Genomic DNA, 20,107 nt, shown 5'->3' with positions numbered 1-20,107 from the left:
CCTCCACATTTTCCAGAATGACAGAATATGCAAGTCTGAAATTATTTTCATTTCATCCCACTGATCTCTGCACAGTTATACACATCATACACAGCAGAAGGGATGTGAGAGTAACTCGGAAGCATTTTTTAAAACCTTTGTATAGCAATCATTGAAGTTTCTAAAGAAGTATTAAACCTTTGAGGGGAAAAGGCTAAGGGGAGTGAAACTTTGAAAGGCAACACAGGCTGGATAACTCAACATTAAAGTTAAAAGCCTGGAGCTGAAAGTAAAGACAACAGATTAATTATTCGTGAAAAGGCCATTAAGTTGTTTTAATCAAAAGGATAAGTATCATGTGGATTATGAGGGTCTGAAAAGTCAAAGAGTGATGGGTGATAAATGGTCTAAAAGGCAAGGATGTGACAAGCAGAAGAAAGATGATGATAAACTCTATGCACAGCTGAAGGAATCATTTTCTATATGTTTTATAATCCTGGTACAAGTCAAATGTAAAAAAAAAAAAAAAAAAAAAAGAGCCCAGTTCTATAAGATTCTATGAGGGAAATGGCTGATCATTTACATTAAGACTCCAGAGAAGTCTTACACCACCATGTAAACCAATCAAAAGCTGTTCTGTCCCCTCTGTATTTATTTCATTCCTAGAAATTTAGCACATGAATCAATGGCCAGAAATCTCCTAAATTACCAAGCTCCATCAGGAATAAATTTATGCCTGAACTGAAATGGTTAATTATGAAATTTGAGACCCAAGAGACCAAGAGTTTGTCTGGGACCTCTTGATCTACACACTTTACAGAAGAAAAATTTCACTCTACCTTCACGGCAGAAATGAAAAAAGGTAAGAGGCATTTAATATCTGATGTGTGGTATCAGATTGCAGATCTCAGACCATCTCTGTCTGGTCGTGGCATTCTTTTAAGCTGCTTCACTGGGCAGAGGCAACACCAAATTTTAATTCAGAAAGGATTTTTTCAGGCCAAGCATAACTGGGAACTTGAGGAGGGGAGAGGGAAATTACAGTAACTCAGAATAAATGAATTTTGTGCTCTCTTTCCGCATAGCTTGATAAATCGTGGCAGAGTCCATCCGACTTTCATATAACAACTCTGAAAATTATTTGGAACTCCTTAGTGGTGGGTACACAGGATAAGGAGGAAATCAGATTCCAGGAGGGAACTTTGCATATGAAAAGTGAAGTGACTTCAAACTCAAAGTATGTGCCGTTTCATTAGTCAGTGTATATCTGGACGCCGTCACTCATCCCCGTGTCTGACTGGCTATTATGCTACTACAATATCCTACATATCAATGAAAAAAAATGATGAGTTTCTCCTGCAGCTTCCCCATTTGTAGCAGCAGCCCGTGCTGGTCTGTGCCACAACATTTTGCAATTCCACAAATTCTTGCTGTAAGGCTGGAGTAATTAATTCCTGAAGGACCCCAACTTTTATTAGAAGTGCCAGCCTGCTGCATTTACCACAGGAGAGTTTCTTGAACTTTCTTTGGGCTGACAGTTCATTAATAAGCGACCTCCTCCACAATCTCTCTACTGGTTTTTGTTCTCCTGCGCCTTTTCATCAAGCAATCCATTTATTAATCTTACCATTAATCTCAGCCAACAGGCATTGTATTCCCCAGGCAGCTCTATATTTTTGTCACTAATTTTTAAAAAATTGTTCACCAACTAAAATCACTCAGCCCCAGTTGACAATTTTCCTGGGCCCTTTGGGGATATGGGATCTTTCTGAAATTATTTCATCCTTTCATATGACTCCGAAAACCATAATTTTCAAGAGAGCTGGGAAAGAAAGATGAGTGATAGACGTTGATGCAGAAGGGTGAATGAATCCCAAATATCTAACTTTATGAGTTGGAAATTTTCTCACAGACTTAAAGAATAGTCTGGTTGATTCCTAAAGTCTCTATAACCAAGTACCCCAAAGAGAAAATAAACATTTTTTTTTCGTTAGACAGAGTCTTACTCTGTCACCCAAGCTAGAGTGCAGTGGCACTATCTCAGTTCACTGCAACCTCGGTCTCCCATGTGCAAGCAATTCTCCTGCCTCAGCCTCCCAAGTAACTGGGATTATAGGCATGCGCCATCACACCCAGCTAATTTTGTATTTTCAGTAGAGTCGGGGTTTCACCATGTTGGTCAGGTTAGGTCTCAAACTCCTAACCTCAGGTGATCCACCCGCCTCAGCCTCCCAAAGTGCTAAGATTACAGGTGTGAGCCACCATGCCTGGCCAATATTTTTAATGGCATTTTCTTGGCCCTCAGAAGGCAAACCTTCTCAAATACAGGGTCTATGTCTTACACATATGACTTTTTCTAGTGTGTGCTTCATAAATACTGTGTATGGTACTGTCTAATATGGTAGCCACTGGCCACATGTGACTCATGCCACACATTAAAATGATAAGATTTTTTGCTATACTAAGTCAAATATGCTATTTGAAAAATTAATTTCACCGTTTCTTATTTTTTGAATGTGGTTACTAGCAAATTTCAAATCACATGTATGGCTTATGTTATGTTTCTACTGGACAGTGATGTTCTATAAGTTTTGGAACACTGAACAAATCAGTTCAGCTCCCTGCCCCTCAGTTTGCTCATCTGTCCAATGGGAATATTAATCTCCATCAGTCTAACTGTACAGGAATGTTGTGAGGCCCATAGAAGGTAATGCCCTCAATGGCCCTTTGCAGATGATACAGATAATATACTTTAATTACTTTAATCTGTTCTAACCTACCAAATTTTGCACAGCACTTTCACACATTCTCAATACTGCTCACAACTTTGTGAGGTAGATGTAATTATGAGTCCCCATTTACTAGATGAGGATTGAGGCACAGAGAGATGCCCAGTGCTGGCATGCCTGGTGCCCCCACCCTTACTCTGCCCTGCTCCTATGAAGGCATCCTGAGCCTCATCCTCTCATTATCATGTATCTAATAATAATAATACAGACAAGAGTCTGGAGATGAAAGAGAATATACTCAAGGGAACATCGTCACCTACTTAGTCTCTAGAAAATGACGATACTGCAACATGCCCCATGCATCCTCTTCAGCTCACTAAGGACAGTGTGCCAAGATCCCAGTTGAAGCCCCCTTTGTGATTCTAGCTGTCCTGATAGCTTAGCCTGCAAACTCTCAGAAGAGGAAAGAAGGTGGGGAGGGTGTATGGGAGAGAAGGACTTTCAGAAAATCCCCAAGCTACTAATAGGTTTCCTGAGGCCAGAGATAGGATCAGAGCACAGTTTTAACCACATCCTGCCTTTTGCTGGCTAGGGCTCCTCAGCTGCTCAGTCAGTGGGCCTGGCTGGCACAGCCTTTCAAATGGAAGTCAATGACAGCAATGACAATAACGGCTGCTGGGGAGAGGACAAAAATGTGAACTGGAGCTAAAAATACTGGGCCCAAGCATGCTCAGGCTCTGATCTCTTTGGGCAATCGCTCAACACCCAGCCCTCATCATGGAAGCCCATGGAAAGAGGCAGCTTCATTCAAGGAATATACAGCCTCTGGCAAACAAAGCATTATTATTACTCAATAACCACTGTAGGTGCCGACCACCTCATTCCCAAAGGAGATCAGATAAGCAGGTGGTTTGGCTTACAGCGACCACTGTGGTCACGTAGGCATTTCAGCTCCAACCGTCTAACTCTGCCTGTTCGGAAGTGAACTTTCAAATTGCAGGCTGCTAAAATGTATTCCAAAAGTCATGATGTCCTTTATATTTTTTAAGTAGATCTTTAAAAAAAAAAGTCACTGGTTTCCTATGTAAGAATGTTTGAAGTTGGAGGCAAGGGAAAGAGGAAAGAAACTTCTGTAAGTGGGATTAATGCAAGTTGGAGTAAAATAAAAGGAAGTCAGTCCTAGCAAAAAGGGGGAGCTTAAAAGGAAATCAGTAGTAGATCATATAGAGTTTGTTTTGGCCTGAACTGCAGTATTACTAAGTTCTCGACCTCTGCACAAAAAGAAAGGAAGAAAAAAAGCCTCAGCTATTATCTAGACGAGAACTCCTCCACTCTTCAAATGCATGTGTGATTTAAGCACATTTTCATCTTTAAGTCTGTTTATTATATTCAGCAGAATAATTCGTGTCATCAAGGGAATACAACCATCTAATCTGGCTAAGATTAGGGTCACCTCTGCCACGCAGTTGCTGGCTGGCCAGGTAACATCTTGGAAGAAGTAAAGAGCTGACCCCACTGGATAAAAAATAAAAAGGCTCAAAGTGGAGATAACTGGCATCTGTGATTAGAATTCATGTTTCCAGCTTTTTCGGTAATAGCTGTGCCCCACACCAACAGAAAGTCCTCTGTGGGTGTATCTCTACCTAATAACCTAACAGAGGGTGCAGCCAGACTTCCACACACCCTTTTCCTGTGCTCCTCCCTTTGAGGTGCCTCGCAGCCTGCCTGCCTAGAAATTTCTGCCCAGCAGGCCATGATGAATAATTATTTCAGTCACTCTCTTGGTATTGTAATTTCTCTCAAGCTCACCAGCTAACCAAAGAAAAACCCACTGGGGATTCCATTTCTATTAATAAACACTTGGTCAGCACAAAAGTTACAGGAATATTTGGAACTAGATTTTTCCTCCTCCCTGGAGACGAGTTTAATTCAAGCCTGTGGCTTTGATAACATTACCCATCACCCTGGAAGCCATTTCAGACCTTCCACCTTCTGTCTATCTATGCAGGAAACAAATATTGACTTTGTACCAAGTGAAAAGACAGTGTACAATGTACATAGGTACACAAGTGAAAAGAGGCATTATTAATGACAATTTTATTTTCTTGGGCATGGGCTGTCATGTGATTTATGTCTATGTTGAAGGCCAACCCAAGTGGTGGATTGGCACTTCCCACTGAGTTGTGGAACCCAAGATTTCCCAGAAATCTATGGCTGCTAAGGAAGTTTCTCTCACATGAAAAATAATCTACTTGTAACAGTCTCCACTGTTAATGTCACCATTTGTGAATCATCAACATTCAGTTCAAAACAGACTAACAATGATTGCTTCCAGAGTCGGAGTGGTTTTATCTGCTAACAGGCAAAAGTACAGCAAAAGGAAATATTCTCATTTAAATTGGTAGCACAGTTGCTAAAGAAGAATATGCAAAACTAATAAAAGAGCAAAAGGAAAGGGAAAGGGCTAGAATGCCTAAAAGAAACAATCAGTGTTCACGGGAATATTTTTCAAACACAGTGCACAGAACTTTTCAAAGTAGCCATGAGGATCATATGTGAAGTCGGCATAGTCAAGGAGTGGGGGCTCCAAGGAAGTCAGTAAACAGATGAGGCAAAGGGACTCTGGGAAGGAAAGAGAGCAGAAAAGGCCCAGTTAGCTGCCTTTTAAGGTAGAAATTAGGGGGGAAATTGTGCCTAGTAGGGGTGGACCCCACTACTCCCTACGCTGACAGAAGAACTTTTCCCTGGGACCTTCCCTCTGGGCAAGCCCAAACCAGGGTGGTCCTGGAAGCAGTCATTCTTCCTGAGTCAGGATGGACAGTGAGAAAGTCTCTGCCCTGTGATTGTTTAGGTGCCTGGGCTGAACTTCACCCTGACAGTTCATACCCGGTGGTAAAGACGAAACTGGAGGAGTCTGGAGTTTGAAAGACAGCTGCTCTGTGAGTTAGAACTTCAGGAGAATGCTCAAGTCTGCTCTGATAATGGCCTTGAGGGAAAACGTTGTCCCAAACCAAGAACTTTCTATTGAAAGCTACAGGTAAAACTAATGGATAACTGGACTTCCTTCACAACTGTGGGAAATAGAAGACCATTCTCTAGCGAGACTGAGGACAGATGCCACCTTTAGAAAGAGAATGGCACTTATCCATCTAGAGAGAAAGCAAGTGCAGAGGGTAGGAGGATGGATTCTGGAGCTGTATTGCCTGAATTTGAACACCACTTCCATCCCTTAACTGTGTTACATTGGGGAAATTTACTTCTCAGGGCCTGAGTTTCTTCCTCTGTAAAATGGGAATGATAACCTGTTGTGTCCCTCAGAGTCACTAGGTGGATTAAATACATCAATACTTGCAAAGTGCTTACACTGGTACCTGATACATGGTAAGTCCACATAAGCATGTGCTCTTATGATTTATGAACAAAACTGATACATTGGCCGGCGCAGTGGCTCTTTACGCCTGTAATTCCAGCACTTTGGGAGGCCAAGACAGGCGGATCACAAGGTCAGGAGTTCGAGACCATCCTGGGTTAACACGGTGAAATCCCCCTCTCTACTAAACACACAAAAAATTAGACGGGCAAGGCGGTACATGCCTGTAGTCCCAGCTACTTGGAAGGCTGAGGCAGGAGAATCCCTTGAACCCGGGAAGAAGAGGTTGCAGTGAGCCGAGATTCTGCCACTGCACTCCAACCTTGCAACAGAGCAAGTTGCCGTCTCAAACCAAAAAAAAAAAAAAAAAAAAAAAAAGGTGATACATTGACTAAACAAGGGGAGGAATCAGATAGGGAATCCTGCAGGATCCGGTGTCACTCAGTGATTCAGAGCACAGCTGGACCGTGAAGTCAGAGAGACTGAGGATCAAATCCTGATTCTGATTCTCACTTGGCGTGTGACCTTGAGCAAGTTACTTTGAGACTCTGAACTTATTTCCTCATCAGTAAACTAGAAATTATAGTACCTGCCTCAAAGGGTAGTCAAAAGGGTTCAATGGGTAAACTAAGTGAACCATTTAACATCATGCACAGCATCATATAGTCAGCATGCAATAAATTCCAGTTATTACATTACAAGGACTCATGCTTTCATCCAACAATGATCACTGGGTTCCATAAGGGCAGACACCTGGTTTCAGAAACCCTAGTGACCTTTACACAAACTCCACCCACCTTCTATATGAGAGGAGAGGGTAAGGAGGATGGAGAAAACCACCTCCTGCCATGTCCCATAAGTTGTTGATTGGGTACATTTTCTATTCACTGTTGTTCATAGCCATAACAAATATAGATGCAGCTGCAACTCCTCAGGTCTGTCACCCGAGAGAAAGGAGGGAATTGTGCAGGCCACAAGGAAAGAACTGGGATTTTGAGAATGTCCTCAAAGCACACTCCACACTGTATTCTGCTTATTTAATGTCAGATCTGTACCATCACCTTTCTTTTAGGCTGGCAAGGGAAAGTATATTCAAAGACTGGGGAGAGGCCCAGCACAGTGGCTCATACCTGTAATCCCAGCACTTTTCGAGGCCAAGGTGGGTGGATCACCTGAGATCAGGAGTTTGAGACCAGCCTGGCCAACATGGTGAAATCCCATCTCTACTAAAAATACAAAAATTAGCTGGGCATGGTGGCAGGCACCTGTAATCCCAGCTACTTGGGGGCTGAGGCACGAGAATCGCTTGAACCCGGGAGATGGAGTTGCAGTGAGCCAAGATTGTGCCACTGCACTCCAGCCTGGGCGACAGAGTGAGACTCTGTCTCGAAAAGAAAAAACAAAAAAAAGAAAAAAAACAAAGACTGGGGAAGGAAAAAGTTTGGTGAGGGAGGGGGAGAAAAAAGCTGGGCAGTCAGCCTCAGGGAGTCAAATGCAGCAAGGCAAACAAAATACAAGCAAGCTTTCCCCAGAAAGTCCCAAACTTTAGACAGAAAAATGAATGAAACCAGGGACCAGTAGAAGCACCACTGAATATCTAAAATCCAAAAGTTAGGGTGTTAGGCAATTAAAGCTTAGTCCTTTTTTAATGCTTTTTCACACACTGCATTCACAAAAGCATTTAAATACCCTTTCAAACTTGTTTAGGAGTAGGAAAAAGGGAAACCATATTAACTGCAGTAATGTTGGTGCACAGATCCAGTTTTAAAACATCCCCACACCTGCCCATGTATCTTTAGACTGCAAGGGAGGTACATGATCTTTGAAAACTGATTGGAAATGTTAATTTAGAGTGAATGGAGCTTTCAAGATCCAGACAGTACAAATTCCAAGGGAACAAACTCTTCCTAAGGGGTCACAAATTCTTCTTTGAGATGTTACTACTTGAGAAATGTTCTGTGAGAGGGAAAAATAGTATTTTTATTGGATTTGTGTAAAAATAACAGTACCAAAGAAAGTTCCTGAATTATAAAGAAAGAAGATAGAAATAAACAAATACTTCTGAAAGGTGAATTTGACAAAGTGCTTAATGCAGTGGCCAACCAGAAGCTGGATTAGAAAATGTGAAAATTTATGTGATATTTCCTACTTCCCTAGCAATCACAAAATCAGACCTAAGTCAAAATCCACCATAGGCACCCTGGAGAATTGCTATTAAACCAGTAGTAGTGATCGCTTTTTCCTGGACTCCTCTTTCAAGGCTGCCAGGTCCTCTAATGGACGCCTTCCTAGGGTCCCACAGGGTGAGTCTCGGCTTGGGAGAGGGGAGTAACGGATGTGTGTGTAGCTTCGAGTCACTGATGCACCAGACTGCAATGTCTTCCAGTCCCTAACCCCCAAGAACACATCCCATCTCGACAACGCCCACTCCTGCATCAAGCTCTTCTCTCAGCCTGGTGTGACACACTAACTGAGTCCACAGGGAGCTAAGGAGGAAGGGGTGGCCCAAGGTCATTACGTGGAAACCATCCCAACAGCCCGCCTGATGGCTACCATTATAACAGCAATGACACCCTGGCAATGGGCGGGAACAGCTACTCAAGAAGAACTCAATGGCCCTGCTGCCAGTTTTGCTAGGGAAGGAGATTCACCTCAGAGAATAAGCGCGAATCCTGCCTCCATTCCAGAGATTTGACCCACCGAAGGGAGGCGCTGTGGTGGCAGGCTTGGGGCAGCATGCCGCGCCTGTGGTGCAGAACAGGAATGATTTCTAGCTAGGGAGGCAGAAAAAGAAGGATGGAAAGGTGCGACCATTTCGTGTCCCTGCCCACCGCCTGCCTCCCCCCGCCCCCCAAAAAACAAAGTGTGATGAGGAATCCAAGATTCGAATAGATAAACCGGATGTTCTGGGGGAAAAAAGAAAAAAAAAAAGTTTCCCCAGTCCGTGCGCCTCAGGCGTTAGAAATAGAAGGGGCGCATCACTGCACTCTCTAGAAACTCCCGGGAAGGAGAACCTTAGATGCGAGAGCCAGGCCAGCCCCGGGCTCACTCTCGTAAGGGCAGCAAGGGCCTGGGGTTGTGCCTGGCTCCGGATCCAGGATTCCCGCCCCTCCTCCACCTGCGGGACTGGACAGTCCCCCAGGCGCGGCCACTCCCCCACCCAATCTCCCAGGGCAGGCGCTTTTCCTTCCTTCATGACCTCACTACCTCCTTCCCTTGACGTCAGTCCCGGGTCCCCGCGCGGAGGGGCGGGAGGATGGGGATGGGTTTGGGGGCAGCCGGTGTCAGGATCCCCGAGCACCCGGGAGGAGGGGGCTATGAGGTCATGCGCGCCCAATCCCGGGCCGCACAGGCCGCGCGCCGCCGCTCCACGGCCCCCGCCCCACCTTCCAGCCCCGTGCGGGCTGGTGTGCGCCGCAGTTACTAGGCAACCCTATCGCAGACGCGGGCGGCCGGCCAAGTTCACCCAAAGTTGAAGAAGAAATTTGGGGGAGAGAAGGTGGAGCGAGAGGCGAGAAGAGGAAGCACGGAGCGGGAAAAAGCTTGGAAGGGAATGAAGCTGGCCTTGGGCCTCCCGCGCACAGGAAGAAGGTCCCACGCAGGCCAGGGCAGCCTCCCCGCAGGGCCCTGTTGCAACCCGACCTCCGTCCCGCACCCAGGCCGGGGGCCCACCCCAGAGCGTAGCAGGGGTGCTGGGAACCACGCCCACAAATCGCTGCCGCGGGCCGAAACCCTGGAGGGTTGAGGTGGGGAAAAGACTGTGGCCAAGGCTGTGGCCGAGGGTACGCGGTAGTCTGGCCGGTGTAGTCTGGCCATTGGATGGGTTTGAGGTCTCAGAACCGAGTGGGAGAGGACTCCTTGTTTAATCTTTAGTCCCGATGAAGGTAATTTCCTCCCAGTAAAGACCTTCTAAAAATAATAATAACTTCTCAAGCGCCGCTCCTTCTTCAGCTCGAAACAGTAATTGTCCTCATTTGTATACAAAATAAGAACAACTCAGAGACCAGGAAGATCAGCTTTAACTTCCTCTAAGTAGTAGAGTGGAGTCGAGGCGTCCCATGCCTCCAAGACCCTGCATGCAGCAGTCAGGGCTGCCCGGCTGGGGTATTCTAAAGTCCGCCGGCTCGTGCGTCCCCTCTGGAGTCCCAGGGACCCAGACGCAGAGCGCAGCGCCTTCCTACCTGCTGTAGGGCGTCCTCAGCAGCAAAGCCTGGCTGCCGGTGCAGCTGTCGGTGGGGGTGTGGCAGCCGTAGACCGGGGGCGGCACCGAGTACTGCTGCTCACCTGCAGAGAGAACCAAAGACAGCTGAGCGACTGCGCCCCAAGGGCTCGGGGTGCGAGGCTGCGGGCAGGGGTTGGGGGAGACGCGAGATCCTGAGCTTGGGGCACTGGGGCCTGGATGAGCGGCGTGCAGAGCGAGGCGTCCAGAATGCGAGAAGCTAAGCCTCTCACTTTACATTCCCCTAGCAGTCGCTGCGCGGTGCACCCAAAAGGCCCGCCGGACATTCATAGACTTAGCTGGATGGCGATGTCCCTAAGGTACTTGGGGTGGAGGGAGACCCAGTCTTGTCCTTTAAATACAGTGCCATTGGGGTAATGATTTCTAAGGTCCTTTTAGATGTCCTCCTTTGCCTAATTTGCTGTGGGTTGGGAATTCCTGGGGGGAGAGGGGGATAGCATGGAAGAAGGGGAGGACTCCACTTGGTTCCCGTTCGCTTACCCAGCGAACCCTGCTGGCCCATGGGATCCTCATGCTTGAAGGAGTGGTTGGGGAACTGCGCCGCGTGGTGCGAGGGCGTGTGACCGTAGCTGGGCGTCCCGTCGAAGGTGACCGTGCTGTAACCTGCGGGAGCGGCGGAGAGAAGCACAGTGTCAGCGGGGCTGTCGTAAGACAGGGACAGTGGGTCTGAACCAGCCACGGGCGGGGGATGTGCGCTGAACCCCGCATTCGGACCCCCAGCGGAGGAGAATCCAGCCCCACCAGCCTCCAGGACTTTCGGCGGGAAGATGGCCCAAGTCCCTGGATGTGACCTCGGGACAGGCTTCTCCATCCTTTTCTGACTAAAACCCCCACCTCGCTTTGTCCCAGTTTATTTATGCCTCAGTCTTCCACGGTCTCTGCCGCTTCTACAGCGAACCCCTGGCAAGTTAAATATAAAACTCGTTGCCTGATCGACAGAGAAAGTTGGTCAACCCCAAAAAACCAACTCCGCAGCTCTCCCGCAGGAGCAGTGCGGGCAAGCGAAATGAATCTGCTGGGCTAACCCAGCGCTGGCTCCGAGCTGTAAATCAGGGACCCGCGCACCAACTTTCATTAATTACTCGGAGCCAGTTAAATGGCCTGGTCTTAAAAATGGGAAGAGTAATTACCGAGTAATGTTATCTGTCTGGGACTACCCAACCCGACACCACGACAGCCGAGGCCCAAAGGAAAGCTGGTGAGGGGGAAAACAAGGGCCCCTTCCAGTTGGGCCTTCAGATGGCGACCCTGCGCTCTCCTCCCCCTCCCGCTATGGGACCCACCTTGCGCCTAGGGATCCGACCCTGACCACTGCTGTAGGAGCCAACTTCCTTGCTCCCCAAGCTGGACAACCAGTTTCCTTTAGAGTGTGCCTGACACTGTATCTCCCTTTCCCTCCATGGTAGTGCTAAGGTCCTTTGCCTCAGTTTCCCCCCAGGGCAATCCTGGCATTTTTCCCCATCTCTCCTAAAGTGAGAAAAAGAGCGTGGAGCCGCAGTTGGAAAACATAGTCTTTTATAATTTTTGTTATTAAATTGCTTTAAACATATGCCCCACAAGCTTCTGGAAAGCTGTTGCTGCCTCTGGGGAAAAGGATCCTTCCGCTAAAGATCCTCACTGGCCCTGGAACCCAAGGTGGGGTCCCATTCCTCTACAAGTTCCGGAGTCTATGGCCTGAGGTCCAGGCACAATGGCAAAGGAGAGCTGCTCCTATGGGATCCTGGCAGGGCCACCCCACCAGCCTCAGATCCTCCTGGCCCAGCGACTGCCCTGGGTCTCCAAACTTCACAAAATTCTCAGGAGTAAGTTGGGGCAGACAGCACCCATTCTCCCACTCTTGCGCGATTTTATCAAAGTGCCTCCAAAGACTTAAGCAGGACTCAGCCGATGAGCAGGACCCAGGGCATCGTTACCTCCATTTTCGAAACACACACGCACACTCATGCACACATACCACCATCCCCCGCCCAGAAAAAAAAAAAGCTTCTCGGGGCAACAGAGGCATAAGCCTGGAGGGTGGTGTGGCAGAGTGCAAGGGAGGGAAGGAGGGGGCAAATCCTAACTCCCTGGTAGTACAGGTCCAGGCTTAAGTCTTACACACCGCTCAGCAACACAAGTTGGGGATTTGAGAAGCCACCAGCTTTTATCATCTGCATGACCCCGAGGGCCTCCATTTCTCGCCTGCTAAGTGGGCAAAGATAACCCCCGGCCCCGTTAGCTCTCGGGCGTGGGTGAGCACGTTTGGGCTTCCAGAGACTTCCTTTTGAAACCTGAGGCCTGGCCCTCTTTGAGGACTATAGATCAGCTTACAAACGAAATTTGGCTCCGGGCACCCACCGTTGCCCGGCGGGAAGGCCGATTTTCTGAAAGGACTAAAAAGAGAGAGAGAGAAAGAGAGAGAGAAGAAATAGAAGCTACTAAGAAGTTTTCTCTAGGCGAACCCTTCTCCATTCCAGAGCCGAGGAGTAGACAGGGACCCGGGGCACTGCACAATCCTCAGAGCCCTGTTCCGCAACTGTCCGTGCCCGGCGAGGGCCGTGGGTCTCAAATTGCGGCACCCACTCTCGCGACGTCCATCTGCACCCCAGAACTCGGGCCCAAGGATGCCCGTGGCTCCCCTCCCAGACCGGACATGCAGACCTCGGCGGGCAAAGACCGGCCGCGAACCCCTCCTTCAGGTCCCCCCGGGAGGGGCAGTGGTGAAAGCGCCTGTGGAGCGGAGGGAGGTCTTTTTTAATTAGAAGCTTATCGGACGCGGGTTTGATTAGAGCGCGCTGTCCCTGGGCCCAGCGCTGGGCCTGGCGCGGAGAGTGCGGGGGCAGGGGCCGGGGGAGGTACAGCTGCTGGCTGGAAGAAGCAGCATGTTCAAAGGCTCCTTGTACAGGCCTTGAGGGGAGAGAATCGAGTGGCCAAGGTAGCGCCTTTCCCACGGTTAGTCCCGGCCCGGGAGGGGAGCGCAACCTTGACCGCGAGCGAAGAGGCGAGACGCGCTCTGCGCCCTCCACTCCCGCCCGCGGCTGCAGAGAAGCCGGGAACCGCCTGGCCCAGCCGGGCCGGGAGAGCTGAGGGGTGAAAGGGACAGCAGGCTCAGCCAGGAAGGTGCTCAGAAGGCTGAAAACGATGACTGCAGCTGCATCGTGATTGGGGAAAACCTGTCCCCCAACAAAATACCCTCTTCTATGTGACCGGAAGGGGGAGCCTTTGCCCTCGGGCTTCACAGGCCTCCGCACCTGACCCTAGGGTGGCCTGATGATCCCAGGCCTAATCACGCGTTAGGCGTCTGCGAGCTTGCGGGGCTGCGGAATCAGTAGACTAGCAAGCACTCTCTCTCTCTTTTTTGTTTTTTTGGGGGGACGGAGTTTCACTCTGTCGCGCGGGCTGCAGTGCAGTGGCGCGATCTCGGCTCACTTCAACCTCAACCTCCCAGGTTCAAGCGATTCTCGTGCCTCAGGCTCCCGAGTAGCTGGGATTATGGGCGCCCGTCACCACGCCCGGCCAAATTTTTTTTGTATTTTTAGTAGAGACAGGGTTTCGCCATGTTGGCCAGGCTGGTCTCAAACTCCTGACCTCAGGTGATCCAACGGCCTCCAGCCACTGCGTCCGGCCCAAGTAAGTTTTTTTTCCCTCCTCCTTAAGCCTTGCATCTAGTCTGGGGCTACTCAAGTCCTCCCCCCACATCTGCCCTCACAAACCCGTCAACCCCCACACAAGGACTAAGAGTTTGCTCCCCTCCCTCGGGCCAGAAGAAATCCATCTCAACGGTGGGGCCAAGATCCCTGGAAAAGGAGTAGAAACACCCTAGAATGGTCTGGGTTCAAATACCACCTCTGCCACCTAATCTCATAGAACCTGTATTTCCTCATCCAAAAAAGGGGCTTCTCCAGGATTAGCTGGTGAGTTTCTTGCACAGGTTCTTGAGGCCGTTGTATTCAGTACCCAGTGCCTGGCCAGTAGGCGATTGATGTTTGCTAAATTAATGTTTACAAGATTAGGATGCCAGATATAATATTTAAGAAATTAAAATATGAACATGCTTGTGAAGTTTTGGGCGGTTGTGACTGGGCACCAGCAATTGCCCCTGCCTGTGCGCCATGGCTAGGCTGCCCTAGGAATCCAGAGACGGCCTTGATTCCTCTCCCCTGGGGTTTGGCCTTGGCGCTCTGATGGCCATTTCCACATTTTTGAGAGAGTTGATGCCCTTGCCTCTAACAGTCCAAGTCTTGGGCCAGGCCCTGCATTTCCTGGGGAAGCAGCAGGAACCCTGGAAATCAAAATAATTGTTGCCTACTCCAGGATAGCAGCCAGAGCACTTCTCATATCCAAGCTGCCCAGTGAGCCTCAAGGGCTAAGTAAGCTCGACCCATCCGTTTTCATTGCAAGACAAAACTTAAACCTGGAGATAGTGCTTCCAGGCTGTATGACTTGAATCTGGGGCCCTCTCTCCATTGGGCTTTTTCTCCAGGGTGGAGAAGGAGGATACATTCACCTGCTAGTCCTGGTCCCCTTTTAACTTTTTCTCTATGACAGCCACGCCTGTGTATTACAGAGGAATCCAGATATTTTCCAGAAATGTAATGCCTGCTAACTGCAAAACCCACAGTCCCGCCCCCCACGATGTGTGATAAGATCCCAGGCACCAGACCTGCCCTGAAGAGGGCTGGACAAGGGACCCAAACTGAAGCGACAAAGCCCAGGTTTCAAAAATCCCCTAGAAGTACTAAAAAGATAATGGCATAGCAGTATTTTGTGCCCCAGGGGCATGGATTCGATGGTTTCTCAACCACCTCCAAACAGCACACATGTAGACAGAGATTCATGGCTTCTCAGTCACAGATGTTTAGATGGGTTGCCGACTTCCATATTTAAAGCCCCAAGAGGGTCGTGGGTCGCGCTTCTGCATCTATGGAGTATAACTTCAAGCCGGACCCAATCTCCAGGTTGCCCATCTCAGCTGTCGTCTTATAGATGGGGATACTGAGACCTAGAAACTCCCCAAAAGTAACATCAGCCTGCTAAACAAAGGTGGCGCGATCTGATCAAAGAACACAAGCCTCAGCGACAGTAAGTTGCCCCAACGACCCTTGAGTACAAAACTCTAATTTCACTAACTAAAGGCATAGAGTGGAGGCAACCCTTGGGTCTGCTTGCAGTTCCCCCGCAGGACACTGATCCCAAGATTCTCCGGAAGAAAAGGCCGGTTTCGATTTCTCCAAGGCCTCGGGTGGGCCCGGTGCTCCTTGTTACGCTAAGATAGGAGCGACCTGAAGACGCGCATTTAGAAGGCGCGGGTGAAGGCGGGCAACAAGGGCAGAGCCCTTCTCCCGAGCCTTGGGCGAAGGCACCTCCTGCAAAAGATACACTCTGCTTCCCACGCATTACAAAAACATCCCAGTCCCGAGGCCCTCGAGTAATTTTGCTCCAGGAAAAGCATCCGCCATTGTGTTAGTAAAGGGTTTACTAAATTACCGAATCAAACCGAACTGGCTTAGGTTCTCAATAGCGCGGAAATCCACTGAAAATAAAAGAGAGGGCAAACTACAGTGGATCCGCAGGATCGCGTCCGCGCAGCCCAGGCTAAAGAGAGGTGGGCGGGCGCCGGCACAGGATGAGAAACCAACCTGATACTTATCGTGTGCAGAGTTCCCTCCTTGTATCCTGACTAAGCACAGCGAATAATCCTGTCTTTGTTCTAACCCCAGGTCTTGAAGAAATATTGTCCCAGCTGAGCCTCGCGTTTACAAGATTAAGAGGCGCCCCAGATGGGCTGAAAGAAAGGTCAAAGCTCGTGCCTCCTTCTACTGCCTGTGGTAGAACCTGGTCCTGCATAGCTTGGAATGGACAAGTGAAGTTCTCTTTCATCCCCAGAATCTGTGTGGCCGCCGCCTAAGCGAAGCCCAGAAAAGATCCACTTCTGTATTATCACACGCGGGAGTTATCCGCGGACACGACGCGGTTCCAGAAAGCCATTTAGTTACCGGCGGTGCATTTGCTCATTCTAGCTCTCCACGATACTTAATATGAACCTAGTGTGTGCCAACACCGTATTATAAGGGCTGGAGGTGCTCCTGGACGTTTTAGCGCGGCGGAGGCAGCACAGCACAGGCGCTCACCCCCAGCTGGTCCGACTCCGAATCCAGAGTCCGAACGTCTGAAAAGCCCAATGCTTGGTGACAATTTGGTGTTGCCTTAATCAACAAAACCTCTTCCCGAGGCAGAGCCAGACACTGCGCTGGTTTCCTGGTCCCACTCCCGTGGGGACTACCAGTCCCGGAATCTCTCGGACTCTCAGGGGCCCCAGACGACCTCCCGGCTCATGCGAACAGTCAGGCTCCCAGCTCTGCCTGGCTTTGGAGGATGTCGAGGGCCCGTGCCTGCGTGCACTCCCACTCCCCAGTCTCCTCCCCAGCCACCGCTTCCGCTACCCTCACGGCCCTTGGGAAGCAGCTGGGTAAGAGCTGCGGTCAAAAGGGGTAGGAGGAGGGGGATGTCCTAGAGCGGCGAGCACCTGGCGCCACTGCCCCGCGCGTAGGGGGCGCTCCCCGGCCTACTTACCCTGATTGCGAATAGCGGGCTGGCTCTCCAGGCAACTGGGCAGGTAGGGCGCGTTAGGAAACATCCTGGCCTGGCCGGTTGACGCTTGGCTGGGCGGAGGAGGACCGAAGGGCCCGTAACGACAGGCTCCGGCTGTGCCAGTGAACTGGCCGGAAAAGTGGACAGTGAAGGCGCTCAGGCACTGCTCCTCGTGCGGCTCCGCGCCGCCCCAGCTCGGCTCCTGTTTGATGAAGGAGTGAGGCGGCGGCGGCGGCGGTGGCGGCGGAGCCGGCGGCGGCGCGGGGCCGCCCAACGACCCGTAAGCCGAAGCGCCGGGAGGCGCAAAGTCCAGCACCGGCGCCCACTGCGCGGCGCCGCTCACAGGCAGGGCGCAGCCGCCGCCGCCACCCAGCGAGGGGACGGCCGGCAGCAGCGCATTCAGGTCCCGCACGTCGGAGCCCATTTGCTGCGGCTCAGACCCGGACGCCCTGCGGCTCCTCCGGCCCTGGAGACGTTCACCGCTGGCCTCGGCCGCGCCTAACTTGGCCCAGATGCCGCCCGGGTCCCGGACTCCCTGCTGCTCTGGCTGCGGTAGGCACCCAGGCCCGGAGCGGAGCGTGTGCTGAGACGCCGGCTCCGGGGCACACGTGGAAGCCGACTCCTGCAGCAAGAGGAAGTCCAGGATCGCGGCGAGGAGACGGCGGGGCCCGGGTGCCTGGGCTGCCGTCCCGGCTCTGGGTGGGTGGGTGAATGAGTAGGTGGGAGGGAGGGCGGGAAGAGGGGGAGCGGACAGGCGGTAGGGTTGCGGAGAGCCCCCGGGTGTGGGCGCTGCCTTTAACTCCTTACCCCAGCTGCCTGGCTGCCCTCAGCTTCCCAAAGCTCAAATAAGAGGGGCCGGCGGCGCGGGGAGGAGGAGGAGCCAGGAGGCTCGGCCGCTCCATTCACTAAGCAGCCCAAGTCCAGCGAGGCAGCGCGCGCTGCTCCTTGGGGGCGCCCTCGCAGCGCGGGTGGGGGCGGGTCCGAGGGAGCGTCCCACTCGGAGACACCCTCCTCTTCAACCCAACACCCGCTCTCAGCTGGCCGGTGTGGCACAACCCTACCCCCACCTCCCCTTCTTGGCCTTCGCCAGTGTGGGAGCCTCGTCTCACTGGAGAGTCCCTTCAGGTAAGCAGTGAGTCCAGGCAGGGTCGAATGCGGTGGGGGTAGAGATGGGGTTATTAATCTATGAGAGTGGTTTGGAGGGAGGAGCAGGTAGGTTCCAAGAGGGCGGGAACTTCAGGAAAGCGCAGAGAGAACTCTCTCAGGCTTCAGAGAAGCGTATACCCTTACTTTGCACCCTTGAGTCTGGCTCTTGCTTCTAGAGCCGTCTGGTAGGGGGTGGCCATGATCTTGGGTCACTGGGGACAGAGGTAGCCCTTTGTGGCTTCCAGCGGTCGGTACTGAAGGCGAACGTGCCTCAGTTGGGTAGCCGGGAGTTGCACCAGTTATAAGCCGGGCGTGTTTCGATCCGCTGGTAGTTGTTTACTTGGTGAGGTTTGTGCCCGGCGGAGGGCGGTTGCCGTATACCTAAAATCGGAGTCAGCAGCTCTTTCCCTTTCCAGTGAGGAATATCAATTCTTCTACGGTTAAGCAGGGAAAACAGCGGCTAGTTTGGGAGGGAAGAAACCCCTTGGGCAAACGCCCAAAGCCTGCGTATATTCCGGCCGGAGCATCCTGGCGCCCAGTTTGGGGAGGAGGGGTGAAGGGGAAGGTTTGGATACGAAGCCTGGCAGGGAGAGGGTAACTCCTGGAGCCACTCCGCCGAGCACTGCCTGCGACCCTGATCGAGGATACCATTCTGGTTGCTCACTGATTGACCAGGAGGCGGAAGCCAGGTAGGGGGACCAAGGAGTGGAGTAGGGAGAGCCTCCATCGGCCCACGAATGCGAGGTAGTGTTCGAATCTTTGGGAGCTCGAAAAGCTTCGCCAAATCTGACTTCCTTCATCTAGTCTCTGTTTGACAGCCCCGCGCCCCAGAGCAGGTGTTTGGGGCGGGAAGGGGGGTTGTTTTGGTTTGGTTTTTGGATCTTCTAAAGGAGTCAGGATCTATTGGGAAACAATCCCTAGGCAAGGAGAAGAACTGGGAGCCCGGAGCGGAGCGTGTTTCAGAGGTGCGTATAAAATCCCAGGGGCGCCAGGAGGCAGCAGCGACGGCGCAGCGTGGGACTGCCAGGCGCGACGGGAGGGAAGCAACCGGTTGCAGTCCGGCCTCCTGTACCTGGCTGGTCCGGGCTGGGGCTCCAAGCTTTCCAGCCAAACATGTGAAGCAAAGTAGTTGTAGTTTGACAAAGAGTGGCGTTTCAATAAATGACATAGTCATTTTTTACGCTTTGGTTTTTTGCTTGCATTGCGTAAACGTTGTCGCCATTAAATTCTGGCTGCGGACCCGAAGTGTGTGCGGGTCCAGGACTTAGTCGAAGGGCGCACTTCTTGGGGATGCGCATCTCGTAGGCGCAGGAGACCCTGAGGGTAAAGGTACGGAACTTGAGCCCTCCGCTTGCCCCCCAGGCCACCTTTGCTGCTTGACTTTGCTTCGTCTCCACTCAGAAGTTTTTTAAAATCATTATTGAGAAAAGAAAGATTCTCCAAGACACTGCCCCCTACGCTGTCTGCCCAGTCCTCTCCCACACGCTCTATCCCTAAAACCTTTCGCGGGGCTCAGGCGTTTGGTTTGTTGAGTGGAGACAGGACTCGCGAGACAAAATTTAGGACCCCCCAGATCCCTGTATCTCCCTTCCTTCTCTCCGCCTATTATTTCCACTTGGAAGTCTTTTTTCTTAACTAGGACTCAAGCACTGAGGGATGAGGAGCCCTTTATGAAAAGCCAGGGGCTTTCATTTCCAAACGAAAAAATGATTGAGATTGTTTCTTCTTTTACCATCCTTGGCCCTTTTACAGGGGGAGAGGAGGTTATCTGAAGGGAGGCAGGCTTGAATGTGAGTCTTTGTGAAACCCAGGTAGGGCAAAGACACGTAAATCTCTGCCAACATTTTTTAAAAATAAGTTTTTGCCCCGGGATAAGCGGTGTAGGGGTGGGTAGGAGGAAAGGGGAGCCAAGCAAATGTAGTACTCCTCTCTCTGCCATTTATTTTCTCAGAATCCTTGGGGGGTGGGGGAGGGGAAGAGAACCGGTGCAAACCCCGGGGTGCCCCCTCGCCCGACTTCGACTTCTTTGACTTAAGAGGTGGGAGGAGTTCCCTGCAGCCTGCGGGGCCGAGA

At 51.0% G+C, this 20,107-nt stretch overlaps 2 protein-coding genes across 3 annotated transcripts in view; one reads left to right on the top strand and one right to left on the bottom strand.

Annotated features, from left to right (window-relative positions):
• WT1 (WT1 transcription factor) overlaps window positions 1–17,700 on the bottom strand; it is a 48,539-nt gene extending 30,839 nt beyond the window's left edge. Inside the window, exons 1-3 of one of the 2 annotated variants that reach the window (XM_033205488.1) lie at window positions 16,871–17,700; window positions 10,799–10,921; window positions 10,260–10,362 (exon numbers count right to left, since the gene is read on the bottom strand). In XM_033205488.1, coding sequence (XP_033061379.1) covers window positions 10,260–10,362; window positions 10,799–10,921; window positions 16,871–17,312 — 668 coding nt within the window. In that variant the 5' untranslated portion in view covers window positions 17,313–17,700. The remainder of the gene's footprint in view (window positions 1–10,259; window positions 10,363–10,798; window positions 10,922–16,870) is intronic. The other variant, XM_033205489.1, reaches the window with a different exon arrangement.
• LOC117081279 lies at window positions 17,401–19,302 on the top strand. Its single transcript, XM_033207112.1, has 3 exons — window positions 17,401–17,440; window positions 17,660–18,013; window positions 18,956–19,302. Exons 1-3 carry the CDS (start codon window positions 17,401–17,403, stop codon window positions 19,300–19,302), a joined length of 741 nt encoding a protein of 246 aa, XP_033063003.1.
• Window positions 19,303–20,107: the final 805 nt, after the last annotated feature.

Source organism: Trachypithecus francoisi, unplaced genomic scaffold (assembly GCF_009764315.1).
Source record: "Trachypithecus francoisi isolate TF-2019V2 unplaced genomic scaffold, Tfra_2.0 Lachesis_group8, whole genome shotgun sequence".
Taxonomy (NCBI): Eukaryota; Metazoa; Chordata; class Mammalia; order Primates; family Cercopithecidae; genus Trachypithecus; species Trachypithecus francoisi.
This window is presented reverse-complemented; position numbering and strand designations above follow the sequence as displayed.